We start from the raw sequence: 22,436 nt of genomic DNA on the forward strand, positions 1-22,436 counted from the left end.
TTGCGATTCCATAGCTTTCTTTGTCGATATATGAGTCATACGACAGCAGAGAAGGGATGAAGGAGTCAAGACTGGCTCGATACCAATGATAGATCCTCAATCGACCTTAACTCAGAGAAGCCATGAGAGAACTCGAAGAGAGAGAATGACAAAAGGAATTCTAATACTATTTCATAACTTCCCTTCTATCACTCACAAAACCAACCATATAACAACTTTTCCGAACTACTTTTATCCTATTACATCTATACTAACAACCTTATTACAAGTATTATAGCTCGATCGCTCAGATGATGCCATCTGGCACAATCACAAGCATCTTATTTACTAGTAATCCTGTTAGAATCCTAACAGTAATAATATGTGGTTAGCCAATAAAATAAACATACGTATTGGTGGGTTACTTAAGGCTTCTGTAAGAACTAATTTTCATTTACCAGGAAAAGCTATTTTTCCAAATTTCCCTTGCAGAACTAGAAAGGAAAGAAAGACCAACTTCTCTCTCTTTGTTTTCAGTCTGATCTTTTGCATTGCCTGCCGACGAGAGACTCAGTCTCGTGAGATAACAGTTACCACCCACCAGCAGACCATTGCAGATGCTCTAGTCTGGCAATCTCAGCCGTTCATTTCCAAATCTCGCAGATCTGATAGCTGGACCCAATCCCATCAGCTGATTTGTTCTTGATTCACTGGATCAGAGATGCCGGTAGCTGCTTCCGCCATCTACTTCTTGAACCTCCGCGGTGATGTTCTCATCAACCGTCTCTATCGTGACGATGTTGGGTAATCTTTCTCTCTCTCTCTCTGCTTTTAGGAACTGTTAATTTGATGGTGAAATTGTTGAGATTTAGGTTGTATGTTTAATTTTTTGTTATGGGTTTGGCCTGAAATTTACTTTTATGTATCTACAAAGGTTTTTGGTCAATGGGTTTTCTGTATTGTGATTTATGATTTCTGGGTTTTGGTCAAAGTTTTGAAATTTAAATGGGACATGGTACTTTTGTGATTCATGAGAGTGTGCCGAATTGAAATGTAGATCAAAGGTGGTAATTGATACATAGTTCTGTTTTGTTATTCATCATACAATTGCTGTCCAGTTAATTGATAGGCTGTGGGTTTTGCTCGGTTTAAGTAGCGTAGGATTTAGATGAAACTAGCTGAAAATTCCCCGCTGCTGCCTGTATCTCAGTTCACTGATCGTTGTCTTGTTAAGCTATTGTCTAACCAACTAGCTAATCAGATGTGATTCCCTCATCAGTCGTTAACCGTGTGGCTTGATAGAAACTCATGAAGATTGATGGTGTTATGGCTTTAGGTAAATTTGTTACAATGAAATTAAGCCATCAACAATGGGCAAAGACATAATGTTACCTTTTCTCAGGGCTTAGTTAACATTTTAATTATCTAGTTCTTCATGTATATGTAATAGTCTGCTGGATAGAAGTGAGGGCTTATTAGTCAACGTCTACAGTGGATTTAAGATCTTTTTTTTTTTTTTTTTTTGTCTTACAAAATGAACCTAATACCTCCTTTATACCATAATACACTCATTACGTCCTGTACTAAGTTATAGACAGGCAGGCTCCTTAGTTTTTCCTTGTATATGTATTCATTCTGGGCTATGTATGCAGAAAGGTATTATTTTGAAATTATTCGCCCTTGAGAAGGCAAAAGAGAGGGTTCGGGCTAGGTTCCAAGCTCACTTAAAAAGTTCTATAGGGTGGTGCTAGAATATATTGTTAGTCTGGGAATGCTACCTTGTTAGGCCTTCTCGTCATGAGTGGAAAATTTTCTTTGTCAGCTCTTTGCTTGTGTTTGGAGCATCTATGCTGGTGCTCTATTTGAGTAAAATTTCATTAAAGAATCAACCTTGTGGGGTTGTCTAAATACTCTAATCATTTTTTTCAGCGGAAATATGGTGGATGCTTTCCGCACACATATTATGCAAACAAAAGAACTCGGAACATGTCCTGTGCGGCAGATTGGTGGATGCTCTTTCTTTTACATGAGAATCAGCAACGTTTACATTGTGATTGTAGTCAGCAGCAATGCCAATGTAGCCTGTGCATTCAAGTTTGTTGTTGAGGTAATGAGATCTTATCATCTAAAGTCTATGTAGATTTCATTTTCCTTTAGAATTCAAGACTTTTATATATAATGCTCTGATGTAAGGATCTTATTTGCCCTTGTTGATCTGTTCTCTAAAAAAGTTGAAGGAGCTTGCATCGTATCTTGACTTCTAAGTTTTACTCCCAAAAAATTTGACAGGACAAAAGCAATTAAAAGGGAATTATTTTTCCTTTAGTTTTTATTTTTTCCGATGTTTATCTGGAGTGCATATATGTAGTCTTGCCTTTTCTCTCATTCATGCTTCTTCTGTATTGTAGTTTACCATTCTTTGCATCATAGGTAATTCAAGGGTTTTTTTTATTGAAGGAATCTTTACTCTCACCAAGACACTGTTGCAAAACGCTAAGAATTCCAATGACTTATTATATAGATGAGTAGACTTTCTTTTATGACAAAGAACAGTAACTCATTTCTCTCTTATGGGGGAGTGAGAAAATCTACGTGCCTCACAACATATCTTCAATCTAATCCTGTGAAAGTACTGATTGGTTTTTGGTTGAATTTGGAATTACTTTGATAAAAAAGTTTCTTGAAAAAGGATGAATCAACTGTTTTGTTTTTTCCTTCTTTATGGCGGCTGGATTAGTGCTGTAGTTAGCTACATGACTTTAGATGTGGGATAGTGCATTCTCAGGAGAACTATTAATAATTGGCACGGAGTTCTCTTATGTCAATGGTCTCCTTTTTATTAATTTCTTTTTATGCTAAAAATATTTCATTAATGTGGTAAGTTGTAACTGGTAAGTATACAGGTCTTGCAAGGAATGTGATAATCTCCCCATAAAGTTTTTTTAACTCACCATAGACAGGTTTAAAGTAATACCTGTCTTTTGAGCTGAGGTTGGGGAACATGGTTGGGTAATGTGTTTTTGACTTTCTGGGATATGAACCAGCAAATAATAGTCTTAGATTTTGGTGAATGATTCTGGTCTATTCTGCTTGCAGGCAGTTGCACTGTTCAAATCTTATTTTGGTGGGGCTTTTGACGAAGATGCAATTCGTAATAATTTTGTTCTGATTTATGAGCTATTGGATGGTACGTAATTGAACAATTCACCTCAACTGTTTGCATGCATTTACAGAAGCTATTGTATAGTATACAAAAACCATTATCCTGCACATGTTTCACTCTTTAGAATTCACCTCATAAAATATGGCAAAGAGTTTAAAAGCAGAAGATATTGGGGGAATGCCACAAATTTTCAAATAAGGAAGGATTTTTATGTTGATAGATGAACTTTAGTCGCCGAAGATGCATATTCTAGAAGTCTATTTTGTAAATACAAAACAATTCAACTATACACACCATCCTCTTATAACATGACTAGGTTTGTTAGTTGTAGTATTGTTGGGCACAAGACCATGTGTGGGACTTTCTAATATGGCATGTCATAACCATTGTTGTGCATGTGCATACAAGGCATTGTCAAAGGATTGTTTTTATTAGATGATGTCTATTTCATTTGACGCCATCAATTCTGGGCTTGGCATCGTTATCTGAGAATATCATGAATTTCACACTTAAGAATGTGAAGGGAAATTCTCGACCCTAATGATTAGCGTGGTTCTTTGTATCCGTTTTCCTACCACTTGATAAAAGCACTCTTTGGTTATTTGTGATCTTGATTATTGAATTCATCTTTAAGGAATATGATGATGTTGAAATAAGTTGCACTAAGTAACATTGAATTTTTTTGTGATTGTGATCTGGTACCAATTTCATTGACCATGTCAGAATCCATACATGCATTCATCACATTACTTGTTGATTATGATGTTCAAATGCTTGCATGTTTTCATTATGCCAGTTGTTTATATGATTTAAGCTTTTATCTAAGTGTTTGCTTGTAATTGTATGTATCTTTAGAATTCATCATGTCTGAATAGTCAATATCCACTTTTCAATTGCAGAAATTATGGATTTTGGTTACCCACAGAATCTTTCTCCAGAAATTTTGAAGCTTTACATCACTCAGGAAGGAGTGCGCTCTCCATTCTCTTCTAAGGTAAGATATGGTAGGGCTATTACGTGTGATGAATTTGGTGACTTTTTCTCAATAATAATATACGGAACCTTTTAGTTCTTCATGTGTGTATCTGTATCATGATCTTTCTCAAAAAAAAAAAAAAAATGTGGACATCATGATATTAGTTTCTGATGATTTTTCTTTTCAATTGTGTGCCTAAAACAACAGCCTACAGATAAACCTGTCCCTAATGCAACACTACAAGTTACAGGTGCTGTTGGTTGGCGTAGAGAGGGCCTTGTTTATAAAAAGAATGAGGTATTTAGAATTTTCTTACTTTTCTTTTACATCTTTATTAAACAGTCTACTAGATTACAAATATTTCATTCGTGCAGGTCTTCTTGGATATTGTGGAAAGTGTAAATCTTCTTATGTCTTCCAAAGGTAGGCAGGTGTTTTTGAATGTGTTTGACACAAACAAAGTCTGTTTTGTCACTTATAACTGATTTTGGAGGCTATAGGTAGTGTTCTGCGCTGTGATGTAACCGGGAAGGTTCTAATGAAGTGCTTTCTCTCTGGAATGCCCGATTTGAAGTTGGGCTTGAATGATAAAATTGGCCTTGAGAAAGAGTCACAACTTAAATCCCGTCCCACCAAAAGGTATGTTTCAATGGCTCACTATGCTGTTCTGGTACTTAGATTGTATTTAACTTCAACCACCAACTTCTTAGCGTAATATTTGCTTTCAAATTTCTGTTTCCTTAGATACGGGTGAACTTTTTAACTAGTTACTCTTCCTTTTGAAGACAAATATAACTAGTTTATTAGATTTCCACATGGAATAATGTTGTTACATGCTTTTGCTGATGGGAAATTTCTTAACTCAACTCCCTAGCCTAACATTGGAAAACAAAATATTAAGTATATAAATAGAAGAGAACAAAGTAAAGCGCACCTCAGTTTTCAGTAGAGAACCCTCAATACAGTGAAGCTTGCATGCTCTCTTCTCTAAATTGTGGCCAGCCTATAAAGATTAAATAAACTTTTCTATTTGCAAGAGAGAATTTAGGGCCTTACTAAGGAATTTCTCTCCAAGCAAATTGCTTACCTTAATTGAGCTGCAGCAGACATTTAGTGGTATTGAAGACATATTTGTTTCTTTCTTTCTGATTGATATGGAATGAGTTTTCTGCAATGTACATGTGCACTGTGGTTAAGATGTAATACATTTTTCTTTTTCTTTCCTTAGTTTCTTCTTGCCTTGTTACTGTCAAATCTTTAGTAGATTGAGATTTACAACTCTTATGTTTATTTGACCAATCATTTTTATATTTTTATTCCAGCGTTTCGTAAACTTTGAATTTATCTTTTCTTGGTCATTTTATTTGCCTTTATAGTTGGATGCAGAAAAGTTGATATCTGTATTTAAAACCTTGCTTGTTGGCCTTTATTGAGATGGTTATAGTTTCTGACCGCACAAAAATGTAATCCCGTTTTAGTTTCTATTTTGACTCGAGTATTTTTGCAGTGGGAAAACTATCGAGCTTGATGATGTTACTTTCCATCAATGTGTAAACTTGACGAGATTTAACTCAGAGAAGACAGTTAGTTTTGTGCCACCTGATGGTGAATTTGAATTGATGAAGTAAGCTCATACTTCCTTTAATGTCTTACTTTATGCTTTGAATTTAATTTAGCTTTTCTTAATCTCAGTTCTGCTCACTTCATGGTAGTGTTTTGTCATTGCTCATTATTGTGTTTCATTAGGATTTATTAGGATGCCGCAACATGGTAAAACTTGTTTTTATAATGAGGCTTGCTATTTAACCTTGTCTGTGATTTCGAAGAGTTTCAATTATGCAATTCTCATATCATTTGATGTTCTGATTATATCTTCTATGTTTTTGATGGCCCAGTTGGTTTTACGACTCATAACTCCACTCATTAATTTTTTCTTTTTTGACACGAGCTTTGTTGGTTGATGAAGTTATCAAGCAACAATAAGTCCTCAATAGCTGCTATATTGTTTTACTTAAACCTTTTGAACTCTTTACCACTACCTTTTCTGCAGTAACATGCGTAATGCATGCAAATTTGCTAGTATTAAACTACGACATCCAAATATCACTCTTACAATTATTTATCATAGGTTGAATTTCCTTTGATACAGTTAAATTGTCATAGTTACTTATCAGTGTTCTACAAATTTCATTGTATTATGAGGCCTTCTTGTGTGGTTGGATTTTATGTGCCTTAGGTATCGTATTACTGAGGGTGTGAATCTTCCATTCCGAGTATTGCCTACAATTAAAGAACTCGGCAGAACTCGCATTGAAGTAAATGTTAAGGTTTGCCACTTTGCATTTTAAAACTGCTATCATTTAGAAGTTCTTTGCTGGGAAGATAGCTTATAGACGCGCTTGCTTTGCAGGTCAAGAGCGTTTTTGGTGCAAAAATGTTTGCTCTTGGGGTTGTCATCAAAATTCCTGTGCCAAAACAAACAGCAAAGACAAGTTTTCAAGTGACATCTGGTCGAGCAAAATATAATGCTGCTATTGATTGCTTGGTCTGGAAGTGAGTTCTTTATATGTTTATTTGTTGAATTATAGTCCTTTAAGATTTGAATTAAATTTTTCATTAAAAATAATTCTGCAATATGATTCAATGTAGTAGCCCTTGGACATGGTCGTAGGTGGTAAAAAGATGAGTTAGATTTGGAGTTGGGAAAGATTCTACCTTTCTAGGTTCAAAGTGTTCAAATTTTGTCGGGCATATATGGAGCTTATAGCCTATAGGAGGCTAACTGAAATGTGTCTCTGCGTGTTGCACATTATTGTTGTTTCTTCCACTATATTGTATTAACTTTCTTGCACTTTGTAGGATAAGGAAATTTCCAGGACAAACAGAGCCAACTTTGAGTGCAGAAGTTGAGCTGATTTCCACGATGACAGAAAAGAAATCTTGGACAAGACCACCAATTCAGATGGAGTTCCAGGTGCGTAACTAATCGTCATTACTAATTCCAGGAGTATTGTGACAATTGGGCACACATTTCATTTGTTTTTAATCCCAGCAGCTCATCTCCACCTCCGTAGGTGGTGCTTTATTAGAGAAGAATAAAAAAATGAATTAAATGTTGCCAAGCCCTAAATAGGTTGATGTGTTACCGAACTAATACCTTTCATGTAACTTTGAAGTTCTGTTCCACGTCTATGTCCATCTGAAGCACATATCAAATGATTAATCATAAATTACTTTTGAAGTTATTTTAATCAATTATTAAGCACCTCAGTAGGTGGTTACAGATAGAATAGTGAGCCATTTCCTGGCTTATAGTTTAACATGTCCGTTTCCTGTATGTTAAGGTTTTATCGCATTCAATATTATTTTTCGTCCACCTATTTAGAGGCGACTCATTGGGGTTATTACATATACAGGTTCCAATGTTTACAGCGTCTGGTTTACGTGTGCGCTTTCTCAAGGTAATGTCTTTGCCCCGTCAACACTGGTATGCCTTAGCTAGAAAATGTATAGTTTATTCATTGATTTTCTGCAGGTATGGGAAAAGAGTGGATACAACACTGTTGAGTGGGTTCGCTATATCACGAAAGCTGGTTCATACGAGATTAGGTGCTAGAGACACGGGATTGCTGCTGTGAGGAGAGGAATATCAGGTGGATGCTGGAATATTTTATACGATTGATTTGAGTGGGAAGAAATTATTCAGGAGTTTATATTGACGAGGATAAATTATAGGGATTTCTATTGCTTGTGTTTTCATGTCGATATGCTTGTTTGCGATGAATGTCTTGTATCCTGTTGTAAATGCTAGCTTACTCTAGGACTGGTTTTGAGCCTTTAAATTTGTTCTCTGTTTCTATTGAGAAAACGTTTAATGCGGTTCGGCACACTTTCATTTGTTGAAATAATGAGATTGTAAGTGAATTTGTGATGGCTTAGATGGATTAGTAAATTCGGCATCACATTCCGTAATTTGTGCTTGCTGTACTTTGGAATGCTGTTTTCATTGTAATTCCTTGATGTGGTTAGCTAATTGGCTAGGAAGCGTATCTGCCCTGTTGCGCTCAAGTTCAAATCCACTAGCAGTTCTTGAGTATAAGCGTTATTCTATACTAATTTACACTGGACAGGAGAGTTTTTGAACTCATGACGTAATGAGGAAGACCCCAACGATCAGAGCAATCCATAACTCAAATTCACTTGTAGTAGTTCAGCAATTTAGAATATTGTCTTGTGAACAAATGTACTTGTTTAAATCCTTCAGCACACGAGCCTTTAACAATGCTTATCTCCGTCGAAGAAAAGCAACCAGTTCAAGCCCTTTCTCGACTCAGTACTCTAGGACAAGTAGACGTAGATGACTCTCAGGTTGGAACTGGATTGTGCTCGGACAACGGCCATGAACTTTCTTGTTTCCGTTTTTGTTTTTTGAGAGAAAATTACAAGAATGCTTAGCTACTAGTAGCATCTGAGCCAGATCTTAACCAATGGATCCTTCAGCTTTCCCCCATTCCCCATTCCATCATTAGAATGTTCCAACCCTTGAATGGATTTCTCAATATTTTGGAGGGAGAAATTACATATTAAATATGCATGTTGAATTCCCTTATCAGCAGAATCTCAACACAAAACGAGGTGTATTCCATGCCAGCATAACGAGGCATACTCCGCGCATGCAGAACGAGGCCAACATAGGCACGGAAAGTGAGGAGGGCGCCGCTCACAGAAAAGGCGTCATGGTTCTAGCATGCAAAACGAGGTGGGTTCGGTCATGCAAATTGAGGTTGGCTTAGGCCATCTCCAACCGAAGGGTCTAGAGGGCCAGAGGGCCGAAATATCCCGAAAACCATCTCCAACCAAGGGCTAGGCCATAGGGCTGTGGAATCAGAGAGGGCCCCACGGAATCAGAGAGGGTTGGAGGGCTGGCCAGAAAAATCATCTTTCCTGTTGGTTATAACTGACATGAATACGTTTATATTATTTAATATAAATGTATTCTCTGTCGGTTATAATGCTTAAGAAAAAAATTCAAATGCAACGGCTAGATGACGTTAGCTAGCCGTTGCATTTGAATTTTTTTTTTTTTTACAGTTTTATTATTATTTTTTATTTACAAAATTTTTCCCATAACTTCTATTTTTCATATTTTTTTAAATTCCATTTTTTTTCCTATAACTTTTATTTTAAAAATTTGTTTCATATTTTTTCCTATAACTTCTATTTCACAATTTTTTTTTTTAAATTCCATTTTTTCCTATAACTTCATATTTTTTATACTCCTACAATGGCGGATGATGAAGGTGATGTTGATTATGGATATTAAATTTAAGTTGTTGTAGTTTTTAAATTTAAGTTAATGTTGTTTTCGAATTTAATTTGTAGTTTTTAAATTTAATTTGTTGTTTTTAAATTTTAGTTGTAGTTTTTAAATATAAGTTGTAGTTTTTAAATTTAAGTTGTTGTTTTTAAATTTAAGTTGTTGTAGTTTTTAAATTTAAATAATAAATTATGTTTGGCCCTATAGCCCTCGGTTGGAGACGGTTTTTTGTGACAGGGCTAAAACGAGCCCTCTGGCCCTTTGGCCCTCGGTTGGAGACAGAGGCAAATATGGGCATGTACTATTCATTAAAATATTAATATCTTGGAGGACCAGAGGGCTAAAACGAGCCTTCTGGCCAGCCCTCAGTCGGAGATGGCCTTAGCGAATGGAAAATGTGGCATGCAAAACGAAGGTAGCCGGCGTGTGAAAAACAAGGTACACAAAATGAGGTGGGCCAACACATGGAAAACGAGGATATAATCTTGAATCTAAAAAAAGTAATGTAGGAGAAAAAATTCAGAGAAAAGGAAAAAAGCAGAAAATAAATAAATAAAACAGAAAATGATATGATCGGTGGTTTATACCGACTTAAAGCTAAAATGTTGCTATTAAGGTAGCGACTTGATAGGCCATGAAGTCGCTATCTTTGTCCCGATCATCCCTTTTCAATTTTTTATTTGCTCAAAAGTAAATAAATTCAATCTGATTTTTGAATTGTTGTAAATCTTATTTTAGTCTTGTATCCTGTTGTAAATGCTAGCTTACTCTATGACTGGTTTTGAGCCTTTAAATTTGTTCTCTGTTTCTATTGAGAAAACGTTTAATGCGGTTCGGCACACTTTCATTTGTTGAAATAATGAGATTGTAAGTGAATTTGTGATGGCTTAGATGGATTAGTAAATTCGGCATCACATTCCGTAATTTGTGCTTGCTGTACTTTGGAATGCCGTTTTCATTGTAATTCCTTGATGTGGTTAGCTAATTGGCTAAGAAGCGTATCTGCCCTGTTGCGCTCAAGTACAAATCCACTCGCAGTTCTTGAGTATAAGCGTTATTCTATACTAATTTACACTCTGGACAGGAGAGTTTTTGAACTCATGATGTAATGAGGAAGACCCCAACGATCAGAGCAATCCATAACTCAAATTCACTTGTAGTAGTTCAGCAATTTAGAATATCGTCTTGTGAACAAATGTACCTTGTTTAAATCCTTCAGCACACGAGCCTTTAACAATGCTTATCTCCGTCAAAGAAAAGCAACCAGTTCAAGCCCTTTCTCGACGCAGTACTCTTGGACAAGTAGACGTAGATGACTCTCAGGTTGGAACTGGATAGTGCTCGGACAACGGCCATGAACTTTCTTGTTTCCGTTTTTGTTTTTTGAGAGAAAATTACAAGAATGCTTAGCTACTAGTAGCATCCGAGCCAGATCTTAACCAATGGATCCTTCAGCTTTCACGTATTCCCTATTCCAGCATTAGAAGGTTCCAACCCTTGAATGGATTTCTCAATATTTTCGAGGGAGAAATTACATATTAAATATGCATGTTGAATTCCCTTATCAGCAGAATCTCAACACAAAACAAGGCGTATTCCATGCTCGCATAACTAGGCATACTCCGCGCATGCAGAACGAGGCCAACATAGGCACGGAAAGTGAGAAGGGCGTAGCTCATAGAAAAGGCGTCATGGTTCTAGCATGTAAAACGAGGTGGGTTTTGTCATGCAAATTGAGGTTGGCTTAGGCCATCTCCAACTGAAGGGTCCAGAAGGCCAGAGGGCTGAAATATCCCGAAAATTGTCTCCAACCGAGGACTAGGCCATAGGGCTGTGGAATCTGAGAGGGTCCCACGGAATCGGAGAGGGTTGGAGGGCTGGCCAGAAAAATCATCTTTCCTGTTGGTTATAACCGACATGAATACGTTTATATTATTTAATTTAAATGTATTCTCTGTCGGTTATAATGCTTAAGAAAAAAATTCAAATGCAACGGCTAGTGATGTTAGTTAGCCATTGCATTTGATTTTTTTTTTTTTTTACAGTTTTATTATTATTATTTATTTACAAAATTTTTCCCATAACTTCTATTTTTCATATTTTTTTAAATTCCATTTTTTTTTCCTATAACTTTTATTTTACAAAATTTGTTTCATATTTTTTCCTATAACTTCTATTTCACAATTTATTTTTTTAAATTCCATTTTTTCCTATAACTTCATATTTTTTATACTCCTACAATGGCGGATGATGAATGTGACATCCCGTCCCGGAAATATCGAAACGTACATTTGAAATTACAAATTTTACCCCTAGTTCGTTATTTTACGTGTAGTTTTGTGTTGTGTGGTGTTGTAGGACCACACACACACTCATACACCCCGTTTCACTCTCCCGTGTTTTCCTCTCCCTCTGTCTCTTTTCTGTCACTTCTCTCTCTCTCTCCTCCCTCACAAATCTCTCATTCACTCTCCGTTTTCTCTCTCTCTCCTTCGAACTCACACAGACCACCCACAAACCACCCCAAAACTATACCAACGAAGGATCTAAGACCACCATCGTACTCCTGAAGACCACACGAACACGATGGTACCAATTTCAGGTGAGTTTCACTTCGGAAAACATGGATTTCAATTTCACTGTGCGTGTGCACTGTTCATGCACACGTAAAACTTGATGTTTTCTGGGATTTTGAAGCTTGTAGGAAGCTTGGTGAGGTCCTAAGGAAGCTCGGAGTGCTTCGTTTGAAGGATTTGGACGTAGGAACACGGAGAACGATAAGTTCAAAGTTTGGCCGGAGCTGTCGGGGCTTTTTCCGGCGAAACCACGGCGAGTTAGGGGTCGAGACAGGTATGGATGTGTTCGTCTCGTCAATACCTTCATTTTGATATATAGTACGTTGAAAATGGTTAAGAAATGAAGAAGTTATGACACTTTGAAATTTACCCAGAAATTCCGGCAAAACACTATTTCCGGCGAAACCAGTCCGGCGACGCGAGGAAGAAGATGCGCGCGTGGGCAGTGCGTGAACAGTGCGCGTGGGGGCGCGTGAGAGCTCCAAATTGAGTTCTGAAAATTGTCACGCGTTCGTGACGTCGTGTAGATCACCGTGGTATATTCATACACCCAAATTGAGTAACGTATGAGAAAGTTATGGACGAATGTTTGGTGTATGTGCGTTAAATAACGTCAATTTGGTTACTTTTTGTATAGGTGAAAATTATACAGAGGAAGAATGTAACCAAGCTAAGGGAGGTTCAGAGACCTATGAGACGTCGATGTGATCAGTGAGTGGGCAGTTATTTTTCAGTATATATATATATATACGTATGCTTGACGTATTTCCCAGAAAACGTATTTTTAAAAGAAATACGAATTAAATATCCTGTCATATATGCATCATATTTTAATATGTGCATTACCATAATTATGCATACTGTTGCATGGTGCTGAGGAGGCCCAGGTAAGTGCCAGGTAAGTGGTATTCATGTTTGTATGCAATATTAGTAGTTGAGATGTTTAGAGAGCTCATAATCTGCACCCCGGTGTTAGTGCTCCCGCCCAGGGCCAGGGCACAGTCCTTCACGTGATGTTCACCAGCACCACACGCTCGCCTTGGATCCAAGTTAGGTGCAAGCCTTGTCGTACAGACCACATTAGGTGGTTCCGACTCGTAGGTGACCCGCGATTATTCGCACAGTCTTCACGTGATCGTAGCACTAGAGCGTATATATTACACCCAGTCTTGTCGTACAGACCACGTTAGGTGGTTCCGACTCGTGTGCAGATTCAGATGATGAGTTGAGATTGGAGCTCTATATGCAGCGGTACATGTCACGTTAGGTGACTCCCGGCTGCCAGATTATATGTTATTGATGTGAATTATGCTTGAGCATTTACATTTGATTATGAGATTCTGTTGTGGCATATTCTCGAGCATGAATGGCATATTGCAAGCATGATTGATATATCTTTGAGCATGACTGGCATATCTATACATACGTATATATGTTTATTTTCTGGGAAACTATATTTGTTTTACGGCGAGGGGTTAGTATATTCAAAGAGAAAAGAAGGTTTTGAATAAGTTCGTTTTGCTGACCCACTCAACTTTGTTTTGCGCCCCTCCAGGTTCAAGAATTGAAAAGGTGTGGTGACTACGAGGAAATTCAACGGTGTTCTGACAGAATGGACAAAAATTAGGACTCACCTCTGGGTGTTTTATCTTAGAAATTGTATCTTTAAAGCTTCCGTACTGTGCAAATGGTTACGTCACTCTCACGTGACGGCCAGCATGCCCTCCTTCGGGACGGGGTGTGTCAAGTTGGTATCAGAGCCTAAGTTTCAATCTTGGACATCTTGAGAAGTTCTAGTGAATTCTGTCAGAACTACACCGCCTCGTAGCAAACCACGTAGTTAGAGGAACTTAGTCTCCCTGATTTAGCTGTGAAGGGAAATTATTATTTTGGTGATTCAGTATATTATCAAAAAGGGACATTTTAAGATGGGTTATGAATTTAATTTGAATCACCTTATGAAATGATGGACCTAAGGGAGCAAAGTGATGGATTAATCATTTGGAAAAGATGTTTTAGATTATGCAAGTCAAAGGAATCTTCCTTTTGACAGAAGGGTTGAGACAATTACCTGGTTTGAGTTATGAACTTGTATCCTGGTGGAAACAGGAGTATAATTCGTTGTCACCGAAGGAAACAGTCGATTGAGAATTGTCTAAGGACTTGTTTAAAGAAAAGAATTATTCCTTTGGCATCTTATGATGGTAGAAAGCAAGAGTTTGCAAATGTGAGACAAGGAAAGCTGACGATCAATGAGTATTATAGAAAGTTCTCAGACTTGCCTCGTCCCATTCGAATATTGCTGCTATTTTGATTGAAGTGTTATATTGTTTTAGGCTGGGTGGCATAAGGCAGTGGTACTTTGGGTGACCACTATCCATTGTAATTCTTACCAGGAGTATACAAGATGTTGTTGAGCCTTGAGGACTCTGAGAACATGTTCAGCGAGAGTAAAGAAGAATGATAAAAGAATGGGAATCAAAAGAGGACGATAAAGTTAATTATTCGTTATATCAAGAATATAGAAAGATTCGGAACTTCAAAAGAAGTGAAGCTGATTCTAGTTCTTTTGGCAAAGGTTTTAATGCCATTGGTCAAAGTCAAAGTGATAGATGTATTGGTAATCCCAGATCTCAAAGACAAGGTGATTTTGGTAAAAGAAATGTACCTTTGGGCTGTAGGTACAATAATGGACACCTTTAAGAATGTAGGCAAGAAAGCATTGGACGCTTTACAAGTGGATAGATGGGACATAGAACTGCAAATTATGTCCAAAGCCAACAGAAGCCCTAGCAGTCTTCTTTGCCACAACTGGCGCCGATCCAGCAAGTTCCTGGATATATTAATTATGGTCAGTTAGGCCGTGGTGTACACGAGCGAAGTATTTACACTAATAGAGGTTGTGAGAGACAACAACAAGCCCAGGGATGTGTTAACCACACATCACTGCAAGATACTCAGAATTATTTGGATTTGATTAGGGGTACGATAATTATTCTTAATGACTTAGCTAGAGTCTATTTGTTGTTAATGTAGAAATTTTACGTTATTATTGTTATTGCCTTGAAAGTAGTAAATAAACGTGGTTGAGACGTGTGTATGTATTTCCTAATGAGTGGCAAAATAGTAATATTACACCCTCGAGAGTTGTTGCTTACTTATCGAGACAACGATGATTTATCAGTATTGCGGGCTGCAGACCGTAATATTAATAACTTATTCGTGGATTCGTTAAGCAAGCAAACCGGTAGGTTATCCTATGTTAGTATCGTACTTATTTAGAGTGCTCAGTATTAGTAGAGTATGTATTGTTGCTAGCTACTTTTGTTCCATTAGATTGTAGGTTTTGATGTTATTCTAGAGCATTCTATTATGATACTTGGCATGACATACATTCATATTGTCTAGCATTTTTGAGATATATTACGTATATGAGTATATACTTTATTTCCGGGAAACCAATTATTTTCCATCGGTCTGGATGACTAGAGATTACTTTTGTAAGTATGCAAAGTGGAGTGAGGCAGGCCGTTATTTATGCTGTGAGAGCAAAGAGATTATTATCAAAAGGCTGCCAAGGATATTTATATCATGTGGTGCTAAGTGATGTCACTTCTAGTAGTGTGGAAGAAGTGGGAGTAGTCAAATATTTACCTGACATTTTCCCTGAGAATTTACCTGGATTGCCGCCAGTTAAAGATGTAAAGTTCACTATTGATTTATCTCCAGGTACAAACCATATATTATAGAATGTTGCCTTTTGAACTAAGAGAATTGGAAATTGGTTGATAAAGGTTTTTATTCAACCTAGTACATTACGTTGGGGGAACCCCAGTTTATTGGTGAGAAAGAAAATGGACGTTAAGGCTGTGCTTTGATTATAAGCAGTTGAATCGAGTAACAATTGAAAACCGTTATTCGTAACCTCACAATTGATGGTTGTTTGATCAGCTTCTAGGTGGTTGTATATTTTCTAAGATTGACTTGAGGTCTGGATATTATTAGTTGAAGATTATCGGTGAGGATGCCCTTATGATAACTTTCAGGATTTGTTAAGGTCATTTCAAGTTTTGGTGATGCCATTCGGAGTGACGAATGCATCTACTACTTTATGAATTTGATGAATGAAGTATTCCAATGATATCTAGACCGATTTGTTGTTGTTGCTATTGAAAAGATTGATAAGACTAGAGCAAAGTATGCTAAACATCTTAAATCGGTATTGCAAAGATCGAGGGAACGTCGATTATATGCTAAGTTTAGCACATGCCAATGTTGGATGAATCAAGTAGCATTTTTGAGATATATTATATCTGCTTCAGGTATTCAAGTGAATTCATAAAAGGTAGCAGAAATTGAGAATTTAGAACAACCACGAATCGTGATTGGGATTCGGAGTTATCCTAGCTTAACAAGCTATCATGGACGGTTCGTGAAAGATTTTTTCAGTCATTGCTTTGTCATTAACGAGATTGTTGAGAAAAGAAGTTATGTATGAGTGGGAAGGAAATTGTGAGCAAAGGATTCGACAACTGAAGTATTTCCTCACTCATGCACGTATTTTAGTATTCCCAGAGAATAGTGGTAATCATAAATTTTAGTGATGTTTCTTGAATGGTATTGGATGCATGTTGATGCAAATGTTAGGGTGATTACATACGTTTCACGACAAAAGGAACCTCATGAAATGAATTACCCTACTGGTGATTTGGAAGTCATGATTACCATTCTTGCTGTGAAGTTATGAAGACATTATTTGTGGTAAGAATGCAAGATTTTTATGAATCCAAAAAGTCTCCAATATCCATTACTTGGAAGGATTTTGATATAAGGCAGCGAAAGTGGATTGAATTGTTTAATGAACATGATTGTACGACCAGGGTGATCGTAAAATTGTTCTAGCTGATGCACTTGGTGAAAAGACTGTGGTAAGAATTAATGTCTGGCACGCTTGCCAAGATTGTCTTCTTGTAGATTGGAAATCAACTGAAGTAAAGTTGAGAATGGAAGATTGAGAAGAAGTAGTAATTGCTAATTTTCAAGTTAAGTCTTTTTAGTAAGGTCGTACTCAAGACTCAAATGGTTAACGAAGAAAATTAAGAATTAACCAAGGCAAAGAAAGAAGGGAAAAAGAAAGATTGCTGAGTTCGAGAATAGGATGGTTATGATTGAACTTGAAGTGTTAGTTGATCAATGTACCAAGTTAGTACATTTACTCCAGTGTTGAGTAACAACCACAGTGCAACGGTACTTATATGTTTTATGGAGAAGAGATTTGGGTTACGGAACTGCTGAGTTTCTTAAGTATGTTGGTTGCACAGTTTCTAAAGTAACGCCATAAGGACCATGAAATGTGTCGATTTTTGTTGATTTGTGGAAGAAATACTTCTGGATAGAGAAGATTCGATCACGAAAGAGTTTTGGTAGGCCCTGAAACTATGGATAAGTCTTCTCAAAGTATTCAGGTGATTAAGTTTAACCTGAGAGTAGCCAGGAATGGCAAAAGAGATTAATAGTTGAACATGTCACTAATCGAGTGTTTAACGTAGATGATCTTAAAATTTTGAAGTTTTCACTTTAGAAAAGTATGTTTCGACTGGGAAAGGAAAGCAAATTAAGTCCTAAGTACATCGGACTTTATGTGATCATCGAAGAGTAAGCGAAGTTGCTTGAATTACTTCCAGAGTTATTGTAAGAGCATGATGTGTTTCATGATTCAACATTTTTAGAAATTTCATCACGAAAAGAAATAGTGAGATTTGGAAAGGAGACAAAATAAGTCTTAAACACATCAGACCGTTTTTGACCACTAAAGGAATCGATGAAGTTGCATACAAGTGGTGATGTCTTCAGAATTGGCTAAGGTGCATAATGTATTATATTTCGATGTGTTGTCACTAGGTGGCAGATTCGTCACATGGAGTTCCGGTGAAACTGTTGAGAATTAATCCGGATTAGACTGGTTGAGGAACCAAGGACGACCTTGGATTGGAAAAAGAATGTATTGAGAATTAAGACAGTGTAATTGGTAAAGAATTTGTGGAGAAATCAGTCAGTCGAGGAAGCTACATGGGAGACAGAAGATCAGACGAGGAATTTGTATTCTAGATTGTTCTTTGACCACTAGGGGTCGTTGATTGGTTGTTTTGAATTTCGGGACGAAATTCTATTAAGGAGGGTAGGTTGTGACATCCCGTCCCGGAAATATCGAAACGTACATTTGAAATTACAAATTTTACCCCTAGTTCGTTATTTTACGTGTAGTTTTGTGTTGTGTGGTGTTGTAGGACCACACACACACTCATACACCCCGTTTCACTCTCCCGTGTTTTCCTCTCCCTCTGTCTCTTTTCTGTCACTTCTCTCTCTCTCTCCTCCCTCACAAATCTCTCATTCACTCTCCGTTTTCTCTCTCTCTCCTTCGAACTCACACAGACCACCCACAAACCACCCCAAAACTATACCAACGAAGGATCTAAGACCACCATCGTACTCCTGAAGACCACACGAACACGATGGTACCAATTTCAGGTGAGTTTCACTTCGGAAAACATGGATTTCAATTTCACTGTGCGTGTGCACTGTTCATGCACACGTAAAACTTGATGTTTTCTGGGATTTTGAAGCTTGTAGGAAGCTTGGTGAGGTCCTAAGGAAGCTCGGAGTGCTTCGTTTGAAGGATTTGGACGTAGGAACACGGAGAACGATAAGTTCAAAGTTTGGCCGGAGCTGTCGGGGCTTTTTCCGGCGAAACCACGGCGAGTTAGGGGTCGAGACAGGTATGGATGTGTTCGTCTCGTCAATACCTTCATTTTGATATATAGTACGTTGAAAATGGTTAAGAAATGAAGAAGTTATGACACTTTGAAATTTACCCAGAAATTCCGGCAAAACACTATTTCCGGCGAAACCAGTCCGGCGACGCGAGGAAGAAGACGCGCGCGTGGGCAGCGCGTGAACAGTGCGCGTGGGGGCGCGTGAGAGCTCCAAATTGAGTTCTGAAAATTGTCACGCGTTCGTGACGTCGTGTAGATCACCGTGGTATATTCATACACCCAAATTGAGTAACGTATGAGAAAGTTATGGACGAATGTTTGGTGTATGTGCGTTAAATAACGTCAATTTGGTTACTTTTTGTATAGGTGAAAATTATACAGAGGAAGAATGTAACCAAGCTAAGGGAGGTTCAGAGACCTATGAGACGTCGATGTGATCAGTGAGTGGGCAGTTATTTTTCAGTATATATATATATATACGTATGCTTGACGTATTTCCCAGAAAACGTATTTTTAAAAGAAATACGAATTAAATATCCTGTCATATATGCATCATATTTTAATATGTGCATTACCATAATTATGCATACTGTTGCATGGTGCTGAGGAGGCCCAGGTAAGTGCCAGGTAAGTGGTATTCATGTTTGTATGCAATATTAGTAGTTGAGATGTTTAGAGAGCTCATAATCTGCACCCCGGTGTTAGTGCTCCCGCCCAGGGCCAGGGCACAGTCCTTCACGTGATGTTCACCAGCACCACACGCTCGCCTTGGATCCAAGTTAGGTGCAAGCCTTGTCGTACAGACCACATTAGGTGGTTCCGACTCGTAGGTGACCCGCGATTATTCGCACAGTCTTCACGTGATCGTAGCACTAGAGCGTATATATTACACCCAGTCTTGTCGTACAGACCACATTAGGTGGTTCCGACTCGTGTGCAGATTCAGATGATGAGTTGAGATTGGAGCTCTATATGCAGCGGTACATGTCACGTTAGGTGACTCCCGGCTGCCAGATTATATGTTATTGATGTGAATTATGCTTGAGCATTTACATTTGATTATGAGATTCTGTTGTGGCATATTCTCGAGCATGAATGGCATATTGCAAGCATGATTGATATATCTTTGAGCATGACTGGCATATCTATACATACGTATATATGTTTATTTTCTGGGAAACTATATTTGTTTTACGGCGAGGGGTTAGTATATTCAAAGAGAAAAGAAGGTTTTGAATAAGTTCGTTTTGCTGACCCACTCAACTTTGTTTTGCGCCCCTCCAGGTTCAAGAATTGAAAATGTGTGGTGACTACGAGGAAATTCAACGGTGTTCTGACAGAATGGACAAAAATTAGGACTCACCTCTGGGTGTTTTATCTTAGAAATTGTATCTTTAAAGCTTCCGTACTGTGCAAATGGTTACGTCACTCTCACGTGACGGCCAGCATGCCCTCCTTCGGGACGGGGTGTGTCAATGAAGGTGATGTTGATTATGGATATTAAATTTAAGTTGTTGTAGTTTTTAAATTTATGTTAATGTTGTTTTCGAATTTAATTTGTAGTTTTTAAATTTAATTTGTTGTTTTTAAATTTTAGTTGTAGTTTTTAAATTTTAGTTGTAGTTTTTCAATATAAGTTGTAGTTTTTAAATTTAAATTGTTGTTGTTTTTAAATTTAAGTTGTTGTAGTTTTTAAATTTAAGTTGTTGTAGTTTTTATTGTTGTTTTTAAATTTAAGTTGTTGTAGTTTTTAAATTTAAATAATAAATTATGTTTGGCCCTATGACCCTCGGTTGGAGACGGTTTTTTGTGACAGGGCTAAAACGAGCCCTCTGGCCCTTTGGCCCTCGGTTGGAGACAGAGGCAAATATGGGCATGTACTATTCATTAAAATATTAATATCTTGGAGGACCAGAGGGCTAAAACGAGCCTTCTGGCCAACCCTCGGTCGGAGATGGCCTTAGCGAATGTAAAATACGGCATGCAAAACAAAGGTAGCCCACGTGTGAAAAACAAGGTACACAAAATGAGGCGGGCCAACACATGGAAAATGAGGATATAATCTTGAATCTAAAAAAAGTAATGTAGGAGAAAAAAATTCAGAGAAAAGGAAAAAAGCAGAAAATAAATAAATAAAACAGAAAATGATACGATCGGTGGTTTATACCGACTTAAAGCTAAAATGTTGCTATTAAGGTAGCGACTTGATAGGCCATGAAGTCGCTATCTTTGTCCCGATCATCCCTTTTCAATTTTTTATTTTATTTTTTAATTTTTTTATAGTTTTGTTTTGTTGCTAATTTTTCTTTTATTTCTCTTACCATAATAAGAAAATATAATATTCATGTTCTTCTATATATATTTTTCCTTGCAAACTCTATTATAGTTCATATTTAAAGACTTGTAATCATCAATTTAAAACCTAAATTTTAAGATATTTTAATTTAATAGTGGTTACTCAAATAAGGTAAAGTATGAAGAAAAAACTCAAGGGAAAAAACAAGAAAGCAGAATAAATAAATAAAATGGAATAGGTAAAGATCGGTACCACGCTACCAATCCTCACTCAGTGGTACTTAATTAAATTATCGTTCAATTTATTTATTTTCATATTCGCCTTATCGTACAGTTTTGAAAATTAAGTAAAACTTTCTATTGAGATTCTTGAGGGTAGAATTCCATTTGACAATGTTTTGGGCCTTACTACTATACTTTTCAATTAATTTTTTTAGTTTTTAGCTTAAATATTCACTAAATTTACATTTTTTGCTCAATAAATCGTAAATCTGCTTCCAAATGTCTTATGAAGTTGTCCTCAATGCTCAAGAAAAATATTCCCCGAAAATAAAAAAATTTGCTTTTTTTTGACAAAAAAACGTGGGTTAACACTCACAATTTTTAGTCGGTTTTGCAAGTTCGTACATATATCATTGTTTAACCTACTTATTTTCACCTTCGCCTCACCATGAAGTTTTGAAATTAAGAGAAGGACTTTCTGTAGATATTCTTGAGTATGGAACCCCATTTTAAAAATGTTTTGACGCTCACTATTATATTTTTCACTTATTTTCCTAGTTTTCGGCTTAAATATTATACTAAATGTACATTTATTGTGCAATAAACCGTAAAACCACTTCCAAATGCATTATAAAGTTTTCCTTAATGCTCACGGAAAATATTTCGTAAAAATAAAAATTTGCATTTTTGCCAAAAAATGTTGGATCTCACTATTTATTTTCACCTTTGCCTCACTATGAAGTTTTGAAAATTAAAGTAAAACTTTATGTTGAGATTCTTGAGGGTATAACCCCATTTGACAATGTTTTGAGGTCACTACTATATTTTCACTTGTTTTCTTAGATTTCGGCTTAAATATTCTACTAAATATACATTCAGCTTACAAACAACATTTGTTGTTGAAATTACATACTAAATATGTATGTACAGGAGAAGCATTATGTATGAACAAAAATCAGCAGAATCTCATTTCTCTCCTTCACTTAGTTTACAAAATATGTGCTCTCCTCCACCTCAATGAATAAAAACAGTTCAGCTTTGTACACTTTATTTGATGATAGTGACCATTAAGGGTTTCTAGGCTTACTGTACTCTAGTATAAATAGGTTACTCTTAAAAGTGTACAACGAGT

The 22,436-nt window shown here is 36.9% G+C and overlaps 1 protein-coding gene and 2 long non-coding RNA genes across 3 annotated transcripts; all 3 read left to right on the forward strand.

The window, feature by feature from the left end:
• Positions 1-355: 355 nt before the first annotated feature.
• Positions 356-8,090, forward strand: LOC137710425 (Clathrin adaptor complexes medium subunit family protein). Its single transcript, XM_068449441.2, has 13 exons — positions 356-783; positions 1,909-2,086; positions 3,076-3,166; positions 4,042-4,136; positions 4,326-4,415; positions 4,493-4,541; positions 4,619-4,757; positions 5,626-5,742; positions 6,355-6,445; positions 6,529-6,671; positions 6,978-7,092; positions 7,535-7,579; positions 7,654-8,090. The coding sequence occupies exons 1-13, from the start codon at positions 701-703 to the stop codon at positions 7,732-7,734; spliced, it is 1,317 nt and encodes a 438-aa protein (XP_068305542.1). The 5' UTR covers positions 356-700; the 3' UTR covers positions 7,735-8,090.
• A 3,636-nt stretch (positions 8,091-11,726) lies between these two features.
• On the forward strand, positions 11,727-13,874 carry LOC148696452 (uncharacterized). The gene is made up of 5 exons (XR_015963694.1): positions 11,727-12,037; positions 12,133-12,285; positions 12,386-12,547; positions 12,649-12,722; positions 13,567-13,874. It is a non-coding gene; the product is annotated as an uncharacterized LOC148696452 (long non-coding RNA).
• A 4,095-nt stretch (positions 13,875-17,969) lies between these two features.
• Positions 17,970-20,298, forward strand: LOC148696453 (uncharacterized). The gene is made up of 4 exons (XR_015963693.1): positions 17,970-18,542; positions 18,638-18,790; positions 18,891-19,052; positions 19,154-20,298. It is a non-coding gene; the product is annotated as an uncharacterized LOC148696453 (long non-coding RNA).
• The last annotated feature ends 2,138 nt before the right edge of the window (positions 20,299-22,436 follow it).

The sequence above is a fragment of the Pyrus communis genome, chromosome 6, assembly GCF_041283825.1.
Source record: "Pyrus communis isolate YQ-2024b chromosome 6, ASM4128382v1, whole genome shotgun sequence".
Lineage (NCBI taxonomy): Eukaryota > Viridiplantae > Streptophyta > Magnoliopsida > Rosales > Rosaceae > Pyrus > Pyrus communis.

Coding starts and splice junctions, on each gene's coding strand:
- LOC137710425 (XM_068449441.2), top strand. CDS start 701: ATGCCGGTAGCTGCTTCCGCCATCTACTTCTTGAACCTCCGCGGTGAT. Junction 7,093..7,534: donor CAATTCAGATGGAGTTCCAG/GTGCGTAACTAA, acceptor TTACATATACAG/GTTCCAATGTTTACAGCGTC. Junction 7,580..7,653: donor TACGTGTGCGCTTTCTCAAG/GTAATGTCTTTG, acceptor GATTTTCTGCAG/GTATGGGAAAAGAGTGGATA.